An 18,690-nucleotide genomic window follows, 5' to 3' on the forward strand; every position below is an offset into this window, starting at 1 on the left:
TTTGTTTCTGGCCGTTTTGAGCCTGTAACCGAACTCACAAATGCTGAGGCTCCAGATACTAATTTAGTTTAAAGAAGGCCAGTTTTATTGCTTCTTTCATCAGAACAACAGTTTTCACCTGTGCTAACATAATTGCAAAAGGGTTTTCTAATGATAAATTAGCCTTTTTAAACGATTAACTTGGATTAGCTAACACAACGTGCCATTGGAACACAGGAGTGATGGTTGCTGACAATGGGCCTCTACACGCCTATGTAAATATTCCATAAAAAATCTGCCGATTCCAGCTACAATAGTCATTTACAACATTAACGTCTACACTGTATTTCTGATCAATTTGATGTTATTTTAACGGACAAGAAATTAACTTTTCTTTCAAAAACAAGGACATTTATTTTTGAGCGGTAGTGTACATATGAGATGAGCAATGCAAGATATGCAAACATCATTAAAGTGACATTATTAAAGTGGCTGGTGTTCCATTTATTAAAGTGGCCAATGAGTTCAAGTCTGTATGAAGGCAGCAGCCTCTGTGCTAGTGATTGCTGTTCAAAAGTCTGATGGCCTTGAGATAGATGTTTTTCAGTCTCTCGGTCCCAGCTTTGATGCACCTGTACTGACCTCGCCTTCTGGATGGTAGCGGGGTGAACAGGCAGTGGCTCGGGTGGTTGTTGTCCTTGATGATCTTTTTTGCCTTCCTGTGACATCGGGTGCTGTAGGTGTCCTGGAGGGCAGGTAGTTTGCCCCCGTTGATGTGTTGTGCAGAACGCACCACCCTCCGGAGAGCCCTGCAGTTGTGGGCGGTGCAGTTGTCATACCAGGCAGTGATACAGCCCGACAGGATGCTCTCAATTGTGCATCTGTAAAAGTTTTTGAGGGTTTTAGGTGACAAGCCAAATTTCTTCAGCTTCCTTAGGTTGAAGAGGTACTGTTGCGCCTTCACCACACTGTCTGTGTAGGTGGACCATTTCAGTTTGTCCGTGATGTGTACGCCGAAGAACCTAAAACTTTCCACCTTCTCCACTACTATCCCATCTATGTGGATAGGGTGCTCCCTCTTCTGTTTCCTGAAGTCCACGATCATCTCCTTTGTTTGGTTGACGTTGAGTGAGAGGTTATTTTCCTGACACCACACTCTGAGAGCCCTCACCTCCTCCCTGTAGGCTGTCTCGTCGTCGTTGGTAATCAAGCCTACTACTGTTGTGTCGTCTGCAAACTTGATTGAGTTGGAGGCGTCATTGGTGAACATGGAGTACCAGAGGTCGCTGAGCACGCACCCTTGTGGGGCCCCAGTGTTGACGATCAGCGAAGTGGAGATGTTGTTTCCTACCTTCACCACCTGGGGGTGGCCCGCCAGGAAGTTCAGGACCCAATTGCACAAGGCGGGGTTGAGACCCTGGGCCTCAAGGTTAATGATGAACTTGGAGGGTACTATGGTGTTGAATGCTGAGCTATAGTCAATGAACAACATTCGTAAATAGGTATTCCTCTTGTCCAGATGGGATAGGGCAATGTGCAGTGTGATGGAGATTGCATTGTCTGTGGAGCTATTGGGGTGGTAAGCAAATTGAAGTGGGTCTAGGTAAAGCGGAGGTGATATGATCCTTGACTAGTCTCAAAGCACTAAATGATGACAGAAGTGAGTGCTATGGAGCGATAGTCATTTAGTTCATACCAATGTACTATAGCACTAATTTAGTACGAAAACACCTCTATAAATCTATTTTGATAATGTATTCTGTGGACTCGAGGGTTGAGGCAGAGAACCTCGAGGCAACACAGAGCGACAAATTCTTGACGTTCGCCCGCCTCCCCTTCTTTCATCATCACTATACACAACAGCGCAGCATCAGTATTGCCTGGGAATCCAGATAAACGACCCCTCAATACGTGTGGAAATATGTAACAATAACGAGAATATATTTAATCGAAGACACACTGACAGCACAAGTAAGTATATTTAGTAGTTAATGGCGCACATTTTATAGTGCCGTCCTTTGTGTTCGTGTACCAATTCTGGCTATATTATGGGATGATGATGGCGGATGATGCCCGTTTTTTCAGATGGTCACCTAGCTACTTTCTGTAGCTAGCTAGCAAGGAGGCTAACGAAGCCTTTTAGTTGACTTAACGTTAGCTAACCCACATTGCTGGTATGCTAAATTAGCAATAATACAGTAGCTAGCGCTTGACATTGTCATGGCATTTAAATTGTTATTGATTGCTTGCTAAATTCGCAACTAGCAAGCTAGCTAGAGAGGCCTAGCCAACTATCGTTATCTAGTAACGTTTGCTAGCTGTATAGCGTAGCGATTTGTATCATCATGGATAATGTACTGTAGTTAGCTAATGGCGCAGTTAACATTAGTTACCTAGCTTACTACTTTAATATGTCAACGTTAGTTAGCGAACTAGTTAGGCTGGGTAGCTAGCTACCTGGCTAGCATGCTAACATTACATTTACCTCGCTGGCAAGTTAACTAATGTTAGTTAACCTTACAATGTCAAACAGTTGACTAGCCAGCCAGGTCACTTTCTCTCATTACTAAACTGACACACCTCTCAATAGTTATTTTTTTGGACATTCGAGTGATCAGATGGGCAAAGGCATGTATTTTCTCTCAAACCATACCCCCCTGTATTCCCCTCAGAGCTGCTGTATAATACCATGGGTGGCCATGATGATGATGATGATATGTCTTATCATGTAGCCAACAACCATCATCAAGATGAAGTGCTAAAAAACAAATTGAATGACAGTGGCCTTTGGAGTGACCAAGAATCCACTGGCGGCAACAATGCTAAGTGGGTCAAGGAGGGCCAGAACCAGCTGAGGAAAGTTGCTGAGAAACATCAGGACCAGAATGGGAACCAAGAGGACTTCTCCCCTCATAACACCACTGAGGAGGAGCAGAGGAACGAGGAGCAGACCAAATCTCCCAAGACCATCCTCAAGGAGCCAGTACTCATTGATACTCTACTGTCTGCCGAGGATAAAGAGGGTGAGGTCGAAGAAAATGACAAAGAAAAGGAAGATCCATCTGAGGCAGATGAAGAGGCCTGCAGTTTTAAAGAGGAAGAGAGGGAGTCCGAACAGAGTAATGTGGAGGCTGAAAGAGAGGGAGGTGGGGTGGCTAGAAATCCCTGTCTGCTGTTTTCTAACGTGAATGGAACACCAAGTGATGAAGAAACCAACTGGCCTGCACTGTCTCAGGAAAGCACTGCTGATATCCCTCCAAATGGAAACAAAGGTAAGGGCGAGTTGTTGAAATCAGTCGTGTGACTGTTTTGTTGGAGCAATGATGATTATAGTCTAGTCTAACATAACAAGTGCTTCTCAGGTTGCAAGCAGCGTTGGCGGACTCCTCGTTCTAACCCTCCCCTTCTCTCCACACAGAGTCCTTCTGGGACTCGGAGGCCTTTGAGGCGGACACAGACCTACCCTCTGGGTGGATGCGGGTTCGAGACACCTCAGGCACCTACTACTGGCACATCCCTACTGGCACTACTCAGTGGGAGCCCCCCTCCCCTCTGGACAAGGTGGGAGACTCGATGATGTCCTCCAGTATGTCCCTGGAGACAACACCCTGTGAGGAAGAGCAGGAGGTGAGCTCTTACTCATAGGCCTTAGGGATGATTTGTGACATGTTCTGTTCGTAGAAGACTATCTATGCTCTCCCAATTTAGAATAAAAACGGCATCACGTTTTTGTCTGACTCCTAGGAAACATGGGGAGACCTCTCTAACCCAGATGAAGGGACTAGTGATGGAGAGTTGTGGAAGGTAAGAGACAGAGGGAATATTAAGAAGTACTAATGAGAATCTTGACATGGCTGAGACCTCACATTTAGGATATCCTATACCAAAAGGTCAACACTGACAGTTAAAATATGTTCTATTTATTTGAATGAGTATGGAAAACGTAATTTTTATGTCTCCGATTATTCATTGAAAAACATAATTTGTAATATACATTCAACGTGAACTCTCACCACAGACTCTGCGGATAAATCATTATTAGATTTAGAAAAAGTAGGCTTACGTTTTTTTAATGTCTTGGCGTGTACTAAGGGACAGAAGCAGAGCATTATGCTTCAATAGCCAAAATAATAATACAATAACAGAGCACACCACATTTCCCAGCTTCAACCCTCAATATTTCAGTTTTAGAAACAGTGGAGTTTAGAAGGCAGCACATCTGGATGTTGATCAACTTGGTGATAATGAATTGACAAATTCTTCATATTTTTCGTGATTGCAGGAGGGAGAGGTGGCTTCTGATCAGAGCCTGAAGGAGTTTGAAGGGGCAACCCTGCGCTATGCATCCATCAACCTGAAGTAAGTGGTGTGGTGGTAGTACATTATGTGATAAGCTTTCTCATTCTCAGCCAAAACAGTTTATCTTAAACCCTTCTCTTATTCTTTCTCAAACTATACCTGACTGGTAACTAGCTGTTCCCAATCTGAGGAAGAGGAGAACCTTGATCCCCATGGCACTGACTTGGAGGCTAAGGTACATTCAAATTCACTTACATTTACACTCACTAATGCACTGAGGCAGGAAGACTGTAGTCATCTGTCTGTCCCTTCCCTGTCAACATACAACTACTCTTCCCTTTCCTAATTGGACTGCGTCTGTCGGTTTATCCCTCTCCCTCTATCCGGGCCATCATGTGTTCTCTCCTGCCTCAATTTGCTATTCCAGTATTTTGCTGTGCGCTCTCTGGGCTGGGTGGAGATGTCTGAAGAGGACATGGCACCAGCGAAGAGCAGCGTGGCTGTCAACAACTGCATTAGACAGCTGTCCTACCATAAACACAACCTCCACGACACTGCTGGCATCTGGGGAGAGGTGAGTCTGAGGAGCAGGGCTACAGTAAGGGCCTGGGGTGGGCTCTTCCTGTTTGGGGGAAGAGCCTGGGCATGGGGTTGATGTCTGGGCAACACCCTCTGTTTACCTTGCTTGGTCTATTTTTACCCAGCAACCTCTCACATTTACTGCTATTCCCTGCAGCTGCTCTGTGTTGAATAATGTAGAACATCAGAGTAATTATAGTCATCCACATGCACCAATGCTTGGGAATGTCTCCATCTAAAACGGGACCAAGTCTAACAGGTGTTTGCTAGAATATTATCAGTTGTAGAACAGATGGCACATTCAGATGTAATTTGGTTCCATTTGCTGTGCATGGTGGTGCTTCAGGAGGATCGTGATATGTTTGTGTTGTGTTACCAGGGTAAGGACATGCTGATGGTCCTGGAGAATGACACTATGAATCTGATCGACCCGCTAGGCCAGACTCTGCTGCACTCCCAGCCTATTGCCAGCATCCGCGTGTGGGGTGTGGGCCGAGACAACGGCAGGTCAGTGTCTACTAGTTAGTCACCGTTTGGCACCACATCTGGAGGTTGCAAAGCACTGCACAACTGTTGCAGTCCCATTAAGATGTTGTAGCTACTTTTACAGGAACAGAAAATGCTGTTTAACTCTTTGGAATTCGTACTATTTTATATAGTGTCTATTTAGCACAATCTATTAATAAATTGTTTATCTAGTCTTAGCCGTCACTTAACTATTACTTCATCATGACCCATCCACACCTAATTAAGAGATATTAGACACTGGGAATTACATAATAGCTGGTAATTTGTTCCATTTTCTTAAAGATGCACGCTGTAGAAATTGCTACTCCATTTCCTGGTTGCAAAAATTCTAATAGTTTACCAAATTTCAGTTTGTGACAAAACAAGCAAGTTTAAGTGTAGAGAATGTTTGTACCTTCTAAACCGCTGTGAAATATATTTTGCATAACTAAAAATATTGTATTTTCAGCTGTTTGAATTTGGTGTACACAACAAATATTCATTCTCATTGAAGCATAGAAATAGTGCACATAGAATAGATCTACCACTTCTGAGACTTGCTTTCAGTGAGTGACAGATCTATAACTCTCATTTGTATGTGAATTTGGTCGGCCCCCCCCCCCCAAAAAAAGTTACATATTGCAGCATTACATTTTTCTAGGTAAAACCCCGCCTTATCTCAGTTTACTGGTCACCATAGCAGCACCCATCCACAACACGCTCTCCAAGCTGGAGACTATTATCTCCCTCACTAACTTCAACCACCAGCTGTCAGAGCAGCTCACAAATCATTGCACCTGTACATAGCCCATCCAACTACCTCATTCCCATACTGTATTTATTTATTTATTTATTTTGTTCTTTTGTACCCCAGTATCTCTACTTGCACATTCATCTTCTGCACATCTATCACTCCAGTGTTTAATTGCTATATTGTAATTACCTTGCCACTATGGCCTACTTTATTGCCTTACCTCCCTTAATCTTACCTCATTTGCACACACTGTATATATACTTTTTTTCTACTGTATTATTGACTGTATGTTTGTTTATTCCATGTGTAACTCTGTGTTGTTGTATGTGTCGAACTGCTTTGCTTTATCTTGGCCAGGTGGCCTACCTGGTTAAATAAAGGTGAAATAAATGTAAAAAATAAAGAAGTGTTATTAAAACATGTTCATCGTCATGCCTTAGGGTAGTGTTTTCCCATCCTAGACCTGTGGATATGGGTTTGTTTTCCTGCTGAATTTGCACATAGCAGTTCTTTGCCCAGCTGTGTGAGTCACATCAGATTTTTTCACATTATAATTTTTTAGAGCTGAACTGATTAGTCAAAATACCAATTAGTGAAAAAAATATCTGAATTGGGCTGCCTTTGTAAATGCGGCCTATGGGTCCAAACAGGATTTGAACCCAACTTGGCAATGGCATGCTTAAATACAGAACTGCACCCATGAGACAACACTGCCCTCTGGTGAGTTGTCCATGGTGTTGCAATGATACAGCTGCCCTCTGGTGGGTTGTCTCTGGTGGGTTGTCCATACAGCTGCCCTCTAGTGGGTTCTCCATGGTATTGCAATGATACAGCTGCCCTCTGGTGGGTTGTCCATACAGCTGCCGTCTGGTGGGTTGTCCATGGTGTTGCAATGATACAGCTGCCCTCTGGTGGGTTGTCCATACAGCTGCCATCTGGTGGGTTGTCCATGGTGTTGCAATGATACAGCTGCCCGCTGGTGGGTTGTCGCTGGTGGGTTGTCCATACAGCTGCCGTCTGGTGGGTTGTCCATGGTGTTGCAATGATACAGCTGCCCTCTGGTGGGTTGTCCATACAGCTGCCATCTGGTGGGTTGTCCATGGTGTTGCAATGATACAGCTGCCGCTGGTGGGTTGTCCATACAGCTGCCATCTGGTGGGTTGTCCATGGTGTTGCAATGATACAGCTGCCCTCTGGTGGGTTGTCCATACAGCTGCCATCTGGTGGGTTGTCCATGGTGTTGCAATGATACAGCTGCCCGCTGGTGGGTTGTCTCTGGTGGGTTGTCCATACAGCTGCCGTCTGGTGGGTTGTCCATGGTGTTGCAATGATACAGCTGCCCGCTGGTGGGTTGTCTCTGGTGGGTTGTCCATACAGCTGCCCTCTGGTGGGTTGTCCATACAGCTGCCCTCTGGTGGGTTGTCTCTGGTGGGTTGTCCATACAGCTGCCCTCTGGTGGGTTGTCCATGCAGCTGCCCTCTGGTGGGTTGTCCATACAGCTGCCCTCTGGTGGGTTGTCCATACAGCTGCCCTCTGGTGGGTTGTCCATGGTATTGCAATAACATTTCCTTTCAATGACATTCACTACGAATCTGATTAGAATTTTCTGCTAGTGTTTTTGTAATAACTGTGATTAACTGATCATTATTTATTTTCATGCTGCATTTCGCTGCCCTATACAGGGAAAGGTATTGTACAGATATGATTATTTGCAGTTTTTCCTTTAGAAATGTATTCTCATGTCCGATGTTGTTTATCCTACATATAGTTAAATGTATTGTATTGTCATATCTAACATGATTGCATGCAATAATTTTTGTTTTGCCAGTTTTTTTCTTGTGGGTTGTTATCATTAAAGTTGGAGAAATGCATGGGTTCATGTACCTGTATGTAAATGGTGTACTTTTCTGTATTTTTTTACAACAGAGACTTTGCTTATGTAGCACGAGACAACCTGACCCAGGTACTCAAGTGTCACGTGTTCCGCTGTGACTCACCTGCCAAGAACATCGCCACCAGTCTGCATGAGATGTGCTCCAGGGTGAGACTCCCATGTCTTCTACAGTTGAAGTTGGAAGTTTACATACACTTAGGTTGGAGTCATTAAAACACATTTTTCAACCACTACGCACATTTCTTGTTAACAAACTATAGTTTTGGCAAGTCGGTTAGGTCATCTACTTTGTGCACAACACAAGTAATTTTTACAACAATTGCTTACAGACAGATTATTTCACTTATAATTCACTGTATCACAATTCTATTGGGTCAGAAGTTTACATACACTCATTTGACTGTGCCTTTAAACAGATTGGAAAATTCCAGAAAATTATGTAATGACTTTAGATGCTTCTGATAGGCTAATTGACATAATTTGAGTCAATTGGTGGTGTACCTGTGGATGTATTTCAAGGCCTACCTTCAAACTCCGTGCCTCTTTGCTTGACATCATGGGAAAATCAAAAGAAATCAGCCAAGACCTCAGAAAAAAAATGGTGGACTTCCACAAGTCTGGTTCATCCTTGGGAGCAATTTCCAAAGGCCTGAAGGTACCACGTTCATCTGTACAAACAATAGTATGCAAGTATAAACACCATGGGACCACACAGCTGTCATACCGCTCAGGAAGGAGACGCGTTCTGTCTCCTAGAGGTGAACGTACTTTGGTGCGAAAGGTGCAAATCAATCCCAGAACAACAGAAAAGGACCTTGTGAAGATGCTGGAGGAAACAGGTACAAAAGTGTCTACATCCACAGTAAAACGAGTCCTATATCGACATAACCTGGAAGGCCGCTCAGCAAGGAAGAAGCCACTGCTCATAAACCGCCATTAAAAAAAACACTACGGTTTGCAACTGCACATGGGGACAAATATTATACTTTTGGAGAAATGTCCTCTGGTCTGATGAAACAGAAATAGAACTGTTTGGTCATAATGACCATTGTTATGTATGGAGGGAAAAGGGGGAGGCTTGCAAGCTGAAGAACACCATCCCAACCGTGAAGCACGGGGGTGGCAGCATCATGTTGTGGTGGTGCTTTGCTGCAGGAGGGACTGGTGCACTTAACAAAATAGATGGCATCATGAGGTAGGAAAATTGTGTGGATATATTGAAGCAACATCTCAAGATTTCATTCAGGAAGTTAAAGCTTGGTCGCAAATGGGTCTTCCAAATGGAGAATGACCCCAAACATACTTCCAAAGTTGTGGCAAAATGGCTTAAGGACAACAAAGTCAAGGTATTGGAGTGGCCATCACAAAGCCCTGACCTCAATCTATAGAAAATGTGTGGTTAGAACTGAAAAGGCGTGTGCGAGCAAGGAGGCCTACAAACCTGACTCAGTTACACCAGCTTCTCTCATTAGGAATGGGCCAAAATTCACCCAACTTATTGTGGAAAGCTTGTGGAAGGCTACCTGAAACGTTTGACCCAAGTTAAACAATTTAAAGGCAATGCTACCAAATACTAATTGAGTGTATATGAACTTCTGACCCACTGGAATGTGATGAAAGAAATAAAAGCTGAAATAAATCATTCTCTCTACTATTATTCTGACATTTCACATTCTTAAAATAAAGTGGTGATCCTAATTGATCTAAAACAGGGATTTTTTACTAGGATTAAATGTCAAGAATTGTGAAAAACTGAGTTTTGAATGCATTTGGCTAAGGTGTATGTAAACTTCTGACTTCCACTGTATGTCACATATCTAATATACTATTTCCTGTGGAATCTCGTTTCACGATGAGCTGAACATGTCTCTCTTTACATTCAGATAATGACAGAGAGGAAACTATCCAAGCCATTTCTGAGCAGGTACAATTCTGACCAGTGCAAAGCCATGGAGATTCCTACTCAAGGTAACCACTGTGATAGTTCTACAGTTAATTTTAGAACAGAAGTAAAACACCAGACACTAACTCCATCCCTATCTTCTTCCTCTGCAGAGTTTCCCGTTCCAAAAAATGAGAATTTCCAACGTTTCCTTGTATATTACCTTGGTAACGTACCTGTGACCAAGCCTGTAGGTAAGGGACGCATGGGTAAGGAAATCTTTTATTTACTTAGTAGTTAGGTAAATATATCTAGCTGTGCAATAAAGCATATGGCTATGCTTTGTGTGGGACTGTGTTTTGCTTCACTTCACATGTGGCTAGCTAGCTACTCCCATGCAGTTTACCTTGCCCTGTGGATACTGTTAACAGTCAAACTTTCTCGTCTCCTAGGTGTGGACACAATCAATGATGCTTTGGAGGCTGCAATGAACAGCACAAGGAAGCAGGATTGGACCCCCGTCTCTGTCAACGTGGCCCCTGCCACTCTCACCATCCTCACCAGAGAGGTAGTTACTAACTAACCCATCCACAACATCATCATCATCTCCGTTACACACAGACATTTGGTAGCAGTCATGTCAGTATGGCTCTCTCCTGACCATGCTGTGTCCTCTGTCCTCCCCAGACTGAGGAGGTGATGTCAGAATGCCGGGTGCGGTTCCTGTCTTTCATGGGTGTGGGAAAGGACATCCACACCTTTGCCTTCATCATGGCCAAGGGCCCTGGGGACTTCATCTGTCACATGTTCTGGTGTGAGCCCAACGCTGCCAGCCTGAGTGAGGCGGTGCAGGCCGCCTGCATGGTGAGTCAACAGACTGATTATTGATTAATCAGTGGTCTAGAGAGACGGGCTGAAGGATGATATGTTGTCTATAGTATAGAACATTTTGTTAATAAACTGGAATGGTATTACTGATGGAGTCCTGCTGTGTGTGTGTGTGTGTGTTCTGTCCACAGCTGCGCTACCAGAAGTGTCTGGACGCGAGGCCTCCCAGCCTGGGCTCCTGCTTGCCCACTCCGCCTGCTGACTCCATGGCCCGCCGGGTCAGGATGGGGGTCCAGAGTCTGCTGGGAAGCTTCAAGCAGTACAGGTCAGGGTCCCAGTCCCCCTGAGCAGAATAGAGAAGATCTCCTCCCCACCAACACCAACCCATCACAGGAGCTCCAGCTCACTCCTCCACTCCTCTTTCTCTCTCGCTTTCTGCCGTTTCTGTCGGCCTTACACTCCTTTTGGCCTTCCTTAGAGATAGTCCTTTCATTAGTGCATGGAGTTATATGTAACTGAGGAAATGCTTACTTACTAGTGATTGCAAAGTGTTTTTCTATACATCTACTCTATAACTCTCCTTTAGCTTTGTACTCAAACTGAATGAGCCCTGACAACGGCCCATTGTTTGTTCTGTTGGGATTTAATCTGTTTGTCACTATTTTTGTGTTTTAGCAGAAACCATGTCTGGCAGGAAGCGTTCATATTATGGGATGTAACTACATGTTTCTTCACTGTAGGAAGCTAGGAGGATTCCACACAGAAATATATCTAATTTCTTTGCAACTATGGTTGAGTCATGGGGCCGTGCTCTTCCCCAAACAGTAACAGCACCTCTTTTTAAAAATGTTCTACTGGTGTCTGAAGAAGGTCATGCAGTCACTGTCGAGCCTAGTAGAGTCTCCTGATGTTTGTTTTCTACCGTGTCATTACCCTGTACACTCCTCAGCCTCTACTCCTGTCCAACTGAGGCTCTAAGAGCCCAAGTAGAGGGTCACCTAGAGAGCTTCATGTTCCCCACTGCAAACAGTGTGTTTTAGTCTTCCATTAAAGAAGTGAATAATCATGTCACGTTGTCGTGAACAAACAGTGATTTCAGAGTGTACTGTAGTTGCGTTTCCCCTACATTTGCATGAACATTTGCAAGTTCAGTGCTTCTGTGCAATAATCAGACTTTCCTGTATGTGGTGTTGGTAGAATGGCTTCCAAACGGTTATATAGCAGCACACACTGTGCTGTGGGTTCTTTAATGTAGGGGCCTGGCTATATCTGACTAGGGCTTAGCCAACAAAAAGAGGCAATGGTGAAAATAGACTTCTGATCATGGAAAAGTGACTTAGAAAACATAACAGCTCAAGGCCTGAGTTTTCTGAGTCAGTCAACCGCAGCTGGTAACCACCACCACCAAATAGTAGTGTAGGACCTCACCACACACTGCATGTTTTAATAGCTCAGAGGAATAACCTGGATCATATCTGCCTGCAGCGGTTTAGTGCTGAACTCTTAGTTATTGTAACATACTAGATGTGTGCTACTTCATGGTAAAGAGGGCTGAATTCTGTACCTGTTAAGTGTTTGTAAGGCATGTCACTAGCCTGTATCCGTGTCTATCAATATATAAGCTAGCTAGTAGTAGATTAGTTGTCACTGTCAGGTCCTTTCCACTGAGTAGCTGAGAGCAGGTCAGTATCTGTCTCCCTTAGTCAGCGCCCTGGGACAGGGATAACATTGAGAGAATGATTTTATTTATTTCAATTTTTTTGTACCACTTTTTGCTCTGTTTGGGCCATGGTCCCTCTAAGTAATGTATTTTGTATTGTTTTCATACACTATAATGGACACTACTGAGGAGCAGTTGCACAGTTGCTCATTATTGATTGTATTAGAGAACAAATCAGACTAGTTGTGGTTTTTATGTAAAAAAAAATAATAAAATACAGATGAAATGTGTTTGTCAGAAGTATTTAGTGCAATAGTTATTTGACTAACAAAATTAAACATGTAAAATATAGAAACACTATCTGATATAATTAGACTGGATTGAATTGTATAATACTATACTGTATCTCATGTCACTGTTCACTTATCATTGTGCTCCTTTTTCTAATTCTGTTATGTTAGTACTTCCAAAGTCAACATTAAAAATTAGGAATATTGGAACACTAGCTGATACATTTATTTCACAATTCATGTAAATTAGGTGTATAAAATGTATCTGTATATAAAAGTCCCTGCACAAGAAATAAATGTGAACATATCTTATTTTTGGTGTTGCATATTTTTTTCACCCGCTTAATGTAATAATTTTCATGGTTTTGGTGTGACGTGTTTGAGTGAAGCCATGTGGATTGGTGAGATTGTATTCCAAAAGGCAGTTGTGGATTAGTCTGTAAATTGTCTCCTTTCGTAACCAGTGGTAGAACCACATAAATCCTCCATTTTCAATCAATGTTTTTTTTATCTGACATTCCTGGTAATCCCATTAAAATGGAAGCGAAGCCAGACCGTGCAGGCTGTCTAGTCCTTTGCATATGTATGAAACCTGCTGACATTGGTTTTACCAAATGTATTGTGAGAGGTGCAAGCATAGAGATAGATAGAGGACTACTCTTTATCTGTGCCATTGTAGCGTATGTGACAGCATGGGCAGCGCCATTGAGGATCATTTTTAAGTAGTCAATCTTCACGATTGGCTGATCCCTCCTGATGACCCGGTTGGACATGACTCCAACAGGGTCACCAGGAGGGATCAGCCAATGAATTTGGAAGTCCCACCCAGTTGACTAGATTAAAATGGTGGAAGCCCTCAATTGTGCTGTCCATGCTAATAAGGCCTTTTGGCCACGAAAGGCCTTTATCATTCTCTATTGGTGCAAGGCCCATGCGTGAATAACATGCAGAGGTCACCCTATGTCACCTGTTCATTCATGTCTGTATGCTTTCCCCCTCCTGTTGTATTGAAAAGGCCCAGGGAGGGATGAAATCAAAAGGCCCAGGGAGGGATGAAATCAAAAGGCCCAGGGAGGGATGAAATCAAAAGGCCCAGGGAGGGATGAAATCAAAAGGCCCAGGGAGGGATGAAATCAAAAGGCCCAGGGAGGGATGAAATCAAAAGGCCCAGGGAGGGATGTTGTATATAGGCTAGTTATTGTTTCCATAGGAGATGGCTTTGGGGGGAAAGGTGCACATCAAGTGGTCCAGGCCCAGACGTGTAATGGACACTCCTTCACGAGGATATCTCTCCTATTCCCTGCCAGAGGGACTGCACTGCTGTGCTGTGGGACACATCAAGGGCTTGGCGGTAATCAGGTCCTTTATAAGGGATCGGGTTGGTTGTCTGTTTGGGGTTTTGCTTGTGTTCCCTCGTCCCTCATTTGTGGGAGGGTGTCTAAGTTCAGTGCGTTGTTGATGGAGGTGATCCATATCAATGTCCTGTTACCCTCCCATACTTCCACCCACAACTGAGTTTTTTTAGCCTATACATCTGTATGCTTAAACAACATGCCATAGATTCGATCTTGGTTATAATCTCTATTAGAAAATTATGTACTTACATGAAAATGTGCTCTTCAAAAGCAAGGAAATATAATTATTTCTGTCTCTGATATTCACACTGTTCCATATAATTATGAATGAGCAGTGGTATGTTTTTAGCCATCCATGCTGAGCCCATTGTTATGTTTCTTTATTCTACTGTTTGCCATCACGCTGAAACACATTTCTAAAGCATATTCAACGTGTGTGAGTGTATGTGACTAGATTTATTTATTCACATGTGCCTGTGTTAGTCTTTCACACTATGTGTCAATCACAATTTAAAGGAGTTCGGCTCACGGAGAAAATAATCACAACTATAATTATTTCTATAATTATGCATACGGCATTTGTGTAATGGAGATTTATTTTGAGTAATGAATGTGTAGTCTTGTGGAACATTGCTTCTCCTCTCAGAGCTGTGGAGTGGGCTCATATCTTCACTGCTGGGCACTTTAATCTAATCACACATCTAGAGAACAGCCTGGATAAAGGAAGTGAACAGCAGCTTCATCTTAAACCTGGTATCAAGGTTTGGGAGAGATGGTAGAAATCCCTGTAGGATGCATCCTCCTCTTGGTTCTCATGGTGTGAATATATCCACTTCACTGAATGAGGATTCTCAAAACCCTTAGAGGCTTTCTGGTGGAAATGTGCGTTTATTGAGAAGGTTACTTTTGTTTTTCCTCTTTTTTGGAGATCTGTAGTTTCTGGTAATCAGGAAAGACACTGTTGGGCTCTGAGTCAGTCAGGTCATAGTGAATCAATCACAACCACAGGAGGGGAGTTTGCACAACACAGAGGTGGATCGACTTCACACGAATCAGGAGGGAAGGAAACAATGGATGAACCGCGCCAGACAGCCTCTCCTGCTGAGCTAGAAAACTAGGATGTACTGGAGAGATGGAAAAAGGGAAAGACAAGACGCTGTTGCGTCATGTGGGCATATTGATATTCATCATGTGGGCGTATTGATATTCATCATGTGGGCATATTGATGTTCATCATGTGGGCATATTGATGTTCATCATGTGGGTGTATTGATATTCATCATGTGGGCGTATTGATATTCATCATGTGGGCGTATTGATATTCATCATGTGGGCGTATTGATGTTCATCATGTGGTCGTATTGATGTTCATCATGTGGTCGTATTGATATTCATCATGTGGGCGTATTGATATTCATCATGTGGGCGTATTGATATTCATCATGTGGGCGTATTGATATTCATCATGTGGGCGTATTGATATTCATCATGTGGGCGTATTGATGTTCATCATGTGGTCGTATTGATGTTCATCATGTGGGCGTATTGATGTTCATCATGTGGGCGTATTGATGTTCATCATGTGGGCGTATTGATGTTCATCATGTGGGCGTATTGATATTCATCATGTGGGCGTATTGATATTCATCATGTGGGCGTATTGATGTTCATCATGTGGGCGTATTGATATTCATCATGTGGGCGTATTGATATTCATCATGTGGGCGTATTGATATTCATCATGTGGGCGTATTGATATTCATCATGTGGGCGTATTGATATTCATCATGTGGGCGTATTGATGTTCATCATGTGGGCATATTGATATTCATCATGTGGGCGTATTGATATTCATCATGTGGGCGTATTGAGGTTCATCATGTGGGCGTATTGATATTCATCATGTGGGCGTATTGATGTTCATCATGTGGGCGTATTGATGTTCATCATGTGGGCGTATTGATGTTCATCATGTGGGCGTATTGATGTTCATCATGTGGGCGTATTGATATTCATCATGTGGGCGTATTGATGTTCATCATGTGGGCGTATTGATATTCATCATGTGGGCGTATTGATATTCATCATGTGGGCGTATTGATATTCATCATGTGGGTGTATTCATCATGTGGGCGTATTGATGTTCATCATGTGGGCGTATTGATATTCATCATGTGGGCGTATTGATATTCATCATGTGGGCGTATTGATGTTCATCATGTGGGTGTATTGATGTTCGTCATGTGGGCGTATTGATGTTCGTCATGTGGGCGTATTGATGTTGTCTTTCAGATGTTTTGTTTACATTTCTAGCCTTTCATGGCTAAATTAAAATGCAACTATCTTTAGACATCCTATGTGTCAAAAGCTTTTTAGTATTTTGAGGTAGTACTATACATAATCAAGATAAATGTAGGCCACAAATAATGCCAGTTTTTCTATTACGTTTTCTCTTCAGGGCTGATGGGTTTATGTTTCCTTTGTCATGTCTCCTATAACACTTTGGTAAAAACACAATATTCAGAGCACATAAAATGTAATGTGACTGAAAATGGTTTATTGATTCAGTTTGATTTCGGGGATGTTCATGGGGAATATATTATGCAAATACATGTGTCTGGTCCTATTAGTGGAAGGTTCCTTCGGTGTCTTTTGTTTCTCGTCCCATGTGCATTGAGTGAAAGGTTCAAAGGGCATATTCCTTAACCCTCTCTCCTCTAGTAGTCACGTTAGTGGGCGTGACATACCACTAAGAGGTGTTAGAAGCTGAATTTCCCCCTTGGTTTTATCCTGCTTGGCAGGAAGCTGACTTTAATTTGTGCTTGCTGGTATGGAGGGTGAATATTTTCTTCAATCAGAGGGTGTTCATTTTAGACATGGATTAATCAAAATGACAGCATATGCTTTCTGGACACGTAAAATATCTCCACAGCATGCACTGTAATTCTCCTTATTGAATGTATCATTGTCAGAGGAAAAGGGTGGAGATAGGGAAGAAAATAAAAGTGCATGTTTGGAAATTGACGTCTATGTGCCCTCTGATTTTGATTTCTCTGACACTTATCTTAAATCCCAGCTTGTATTGCCTCAGACATAGCGTATATATGCACCTGTTGTAAAACACAGCGGATGTAGAATGCATGTACATGTATGTACTACCAGTATGCACACACAGCCTCTGAACCTGTCGCAAGTCTTTCACAAAAGACATTGGCCTTTTATTTCCAGACAAATATATTCTCCTCTCCCTCACCTTGGTCCTCTCCTCCTTCACCTCTTCTGTATTAAAACTGGTCCAAGTCTATTACAGAGTAATTACTTCAGAGAATAGGAAGTGTCATGTTCATGAGTGGATGGCAGGCCATTTTTCTTTAGCGCTCTACTGTCTCCATGGAATGTTTCATCGTTAGCCTATGATGACAGACCAATTCCTATTCCCATATCAAACCTGTTCAGAGAGCACTGTCAGTCTGTTATGGTCAGTGATTATAGTTCATAGAAATGACACATCTTATTAGTTTGAAGGAAACACTCTGAAACTGTGTCTGAGATGTTTCTAAATACAACAGAATCCTGGCAACACACCTTGTTGTCTGTGAGCTCAAAGAACTGAGACACATACTTCATTTCAGTCATGATTCCTCACCACTCTTCAGAGTCTTAGTGAAGCAGAGCCCATGCTTAAATGAACTTGTTGATTGGTTTACAGGTGTACTCATCAAGAGTAAGAATAATCTACTGAAAACACGAGTCCCTTTGAGAAAGAGATGACTTCTCCATCCCATTCTTGCTCCAGAGATCCCAATCCTTCAGTGGCGCACAGCAACAAATTGCATTGTTACTTTGTAAATTTGTTCAAGCAATGAACTCAATCTCACTTGGGGTACCAATCTGACAACAGACATGATTATAATCCTGGGCGGCTCACTGGTAGTCTCCACGGAGAGGAATGAGAGAAGCATGAAGATGAGGCTTGAAATGGTTTATTATTATATTTCCACCTTTCCCTATTTTCTCCGTCCTTCCTCAGCCTAGGCCCAATGCTGCTCCATCCCAATGTTTCAGCACACCCAAACTACCACCATAATGGCACACACCACTGTGATAGGGTCTTGCATGTCATCTTTATGGGGTTGGGGACTGAACACAGCGGCAGTATGTTCAATTAAAGACCTGCCATTGGCAGAAAGGAACATCTGTGATGTTTTGGGATGAGGAATAGACCTATGTTAAGTCTAAGTCAAAGATTAGCTATTGATTATAACTGATGATGAGTGCCCCTTAAAGTGGCTGTGGATGGAGTGTGGCTGTGGATGATGAGTGAGTGTGGTGGGGACTATTCTAAAGATACACTAAAACCTTTAAATCAAGTCTTTCCATGTAAATACACCAAGATAGACTGCAGGTCTGTTTGTGTTTGGACCAAGTACATTAAATTGACCTGAGGAATGTCTGAGTCAGTTGCTTTGTATTGACATGTTTCTTTCACATGTTGCCATGGAGGTGTAGCAGGAGGAGATGAAATTACCTGAAAGGGAGGTTGGAGAGGAGGGGTCTCAGGCTGTTGATTCTCATTTCACCGCCCGTCCTCATGTCCCAGTAGGGTTGTCTGAGACAGAGATAAATACTGCCAGCACTGTGATTTATAAGAATCCCACCTGTT

The 18,690-nt window shown here is 42.9% G+C and overlaps 1 protein-coding gene across 2 annotated transcripts; it reads left to right on the forward strand.

Moving 5' to 3' along the window:
• The first annotated feature begins 1,174 nt into the window (after positions 1-1,174).
• On the forward strand, positions 1,175-12,984 carry LOC110507999 (amyloid beta precursor protein binding family B member 1). Of its 2 annotated transcripts, none has more exons than XM_021588433.3 (14): positions 1,175-1,950; positions 2,652-3,251; positions 3,398-3,606; positions 3,724-3,783; positions 4,262-4,338; positions 4,453-4,513; positions 4,706-4,852; positions 5,237-5,364; positions 8,045-8,159; positions 9,896-9,980; positions 10,068-10,163; positions 10,347-10,462; positions 10,582-10,758; positions 10,914-12,984. In XM_021588433.3, exons 2-14 carry the CDS (start codon positions 2,669-2,671, stop codon positions 11,067-11,069), a joined length of 2,010 nt encoding a protein of 669 aa, XP_021444108.3. In that variant the 5' UTR covers positions 1,175-1,950; positions 2,652-2,668; the 3' UTR covers positions 11,070-12,984. The 2 variants fall into 2 exon arrangements, with proteins under 2 accessions (XP_021444108.3, XP_021444111.3); XM_021588436.3 differs by having other exon boundaries at positions 1,562-1,950; positions 10,068-10,148.
• Positions 12,985-18,690: the final 5,706 nt, after the last annotated feature.

This window comes from Oncorhynchus mykiss, chromosome 27 (genome assembly GCF_057628025.1).
Source record: "Oncorhynchus mykiss isolate SJ-2025 chromosome 27, ASM5762802v1, whole genome shotgun sequence".
Taxonomy (NCBI): Eukaryota; Metazoa; Chordata; class Actinopteri; order Salmoniformes; family Salmonidae; genus Oncorhynchus; species Oncorhynchus mykiss.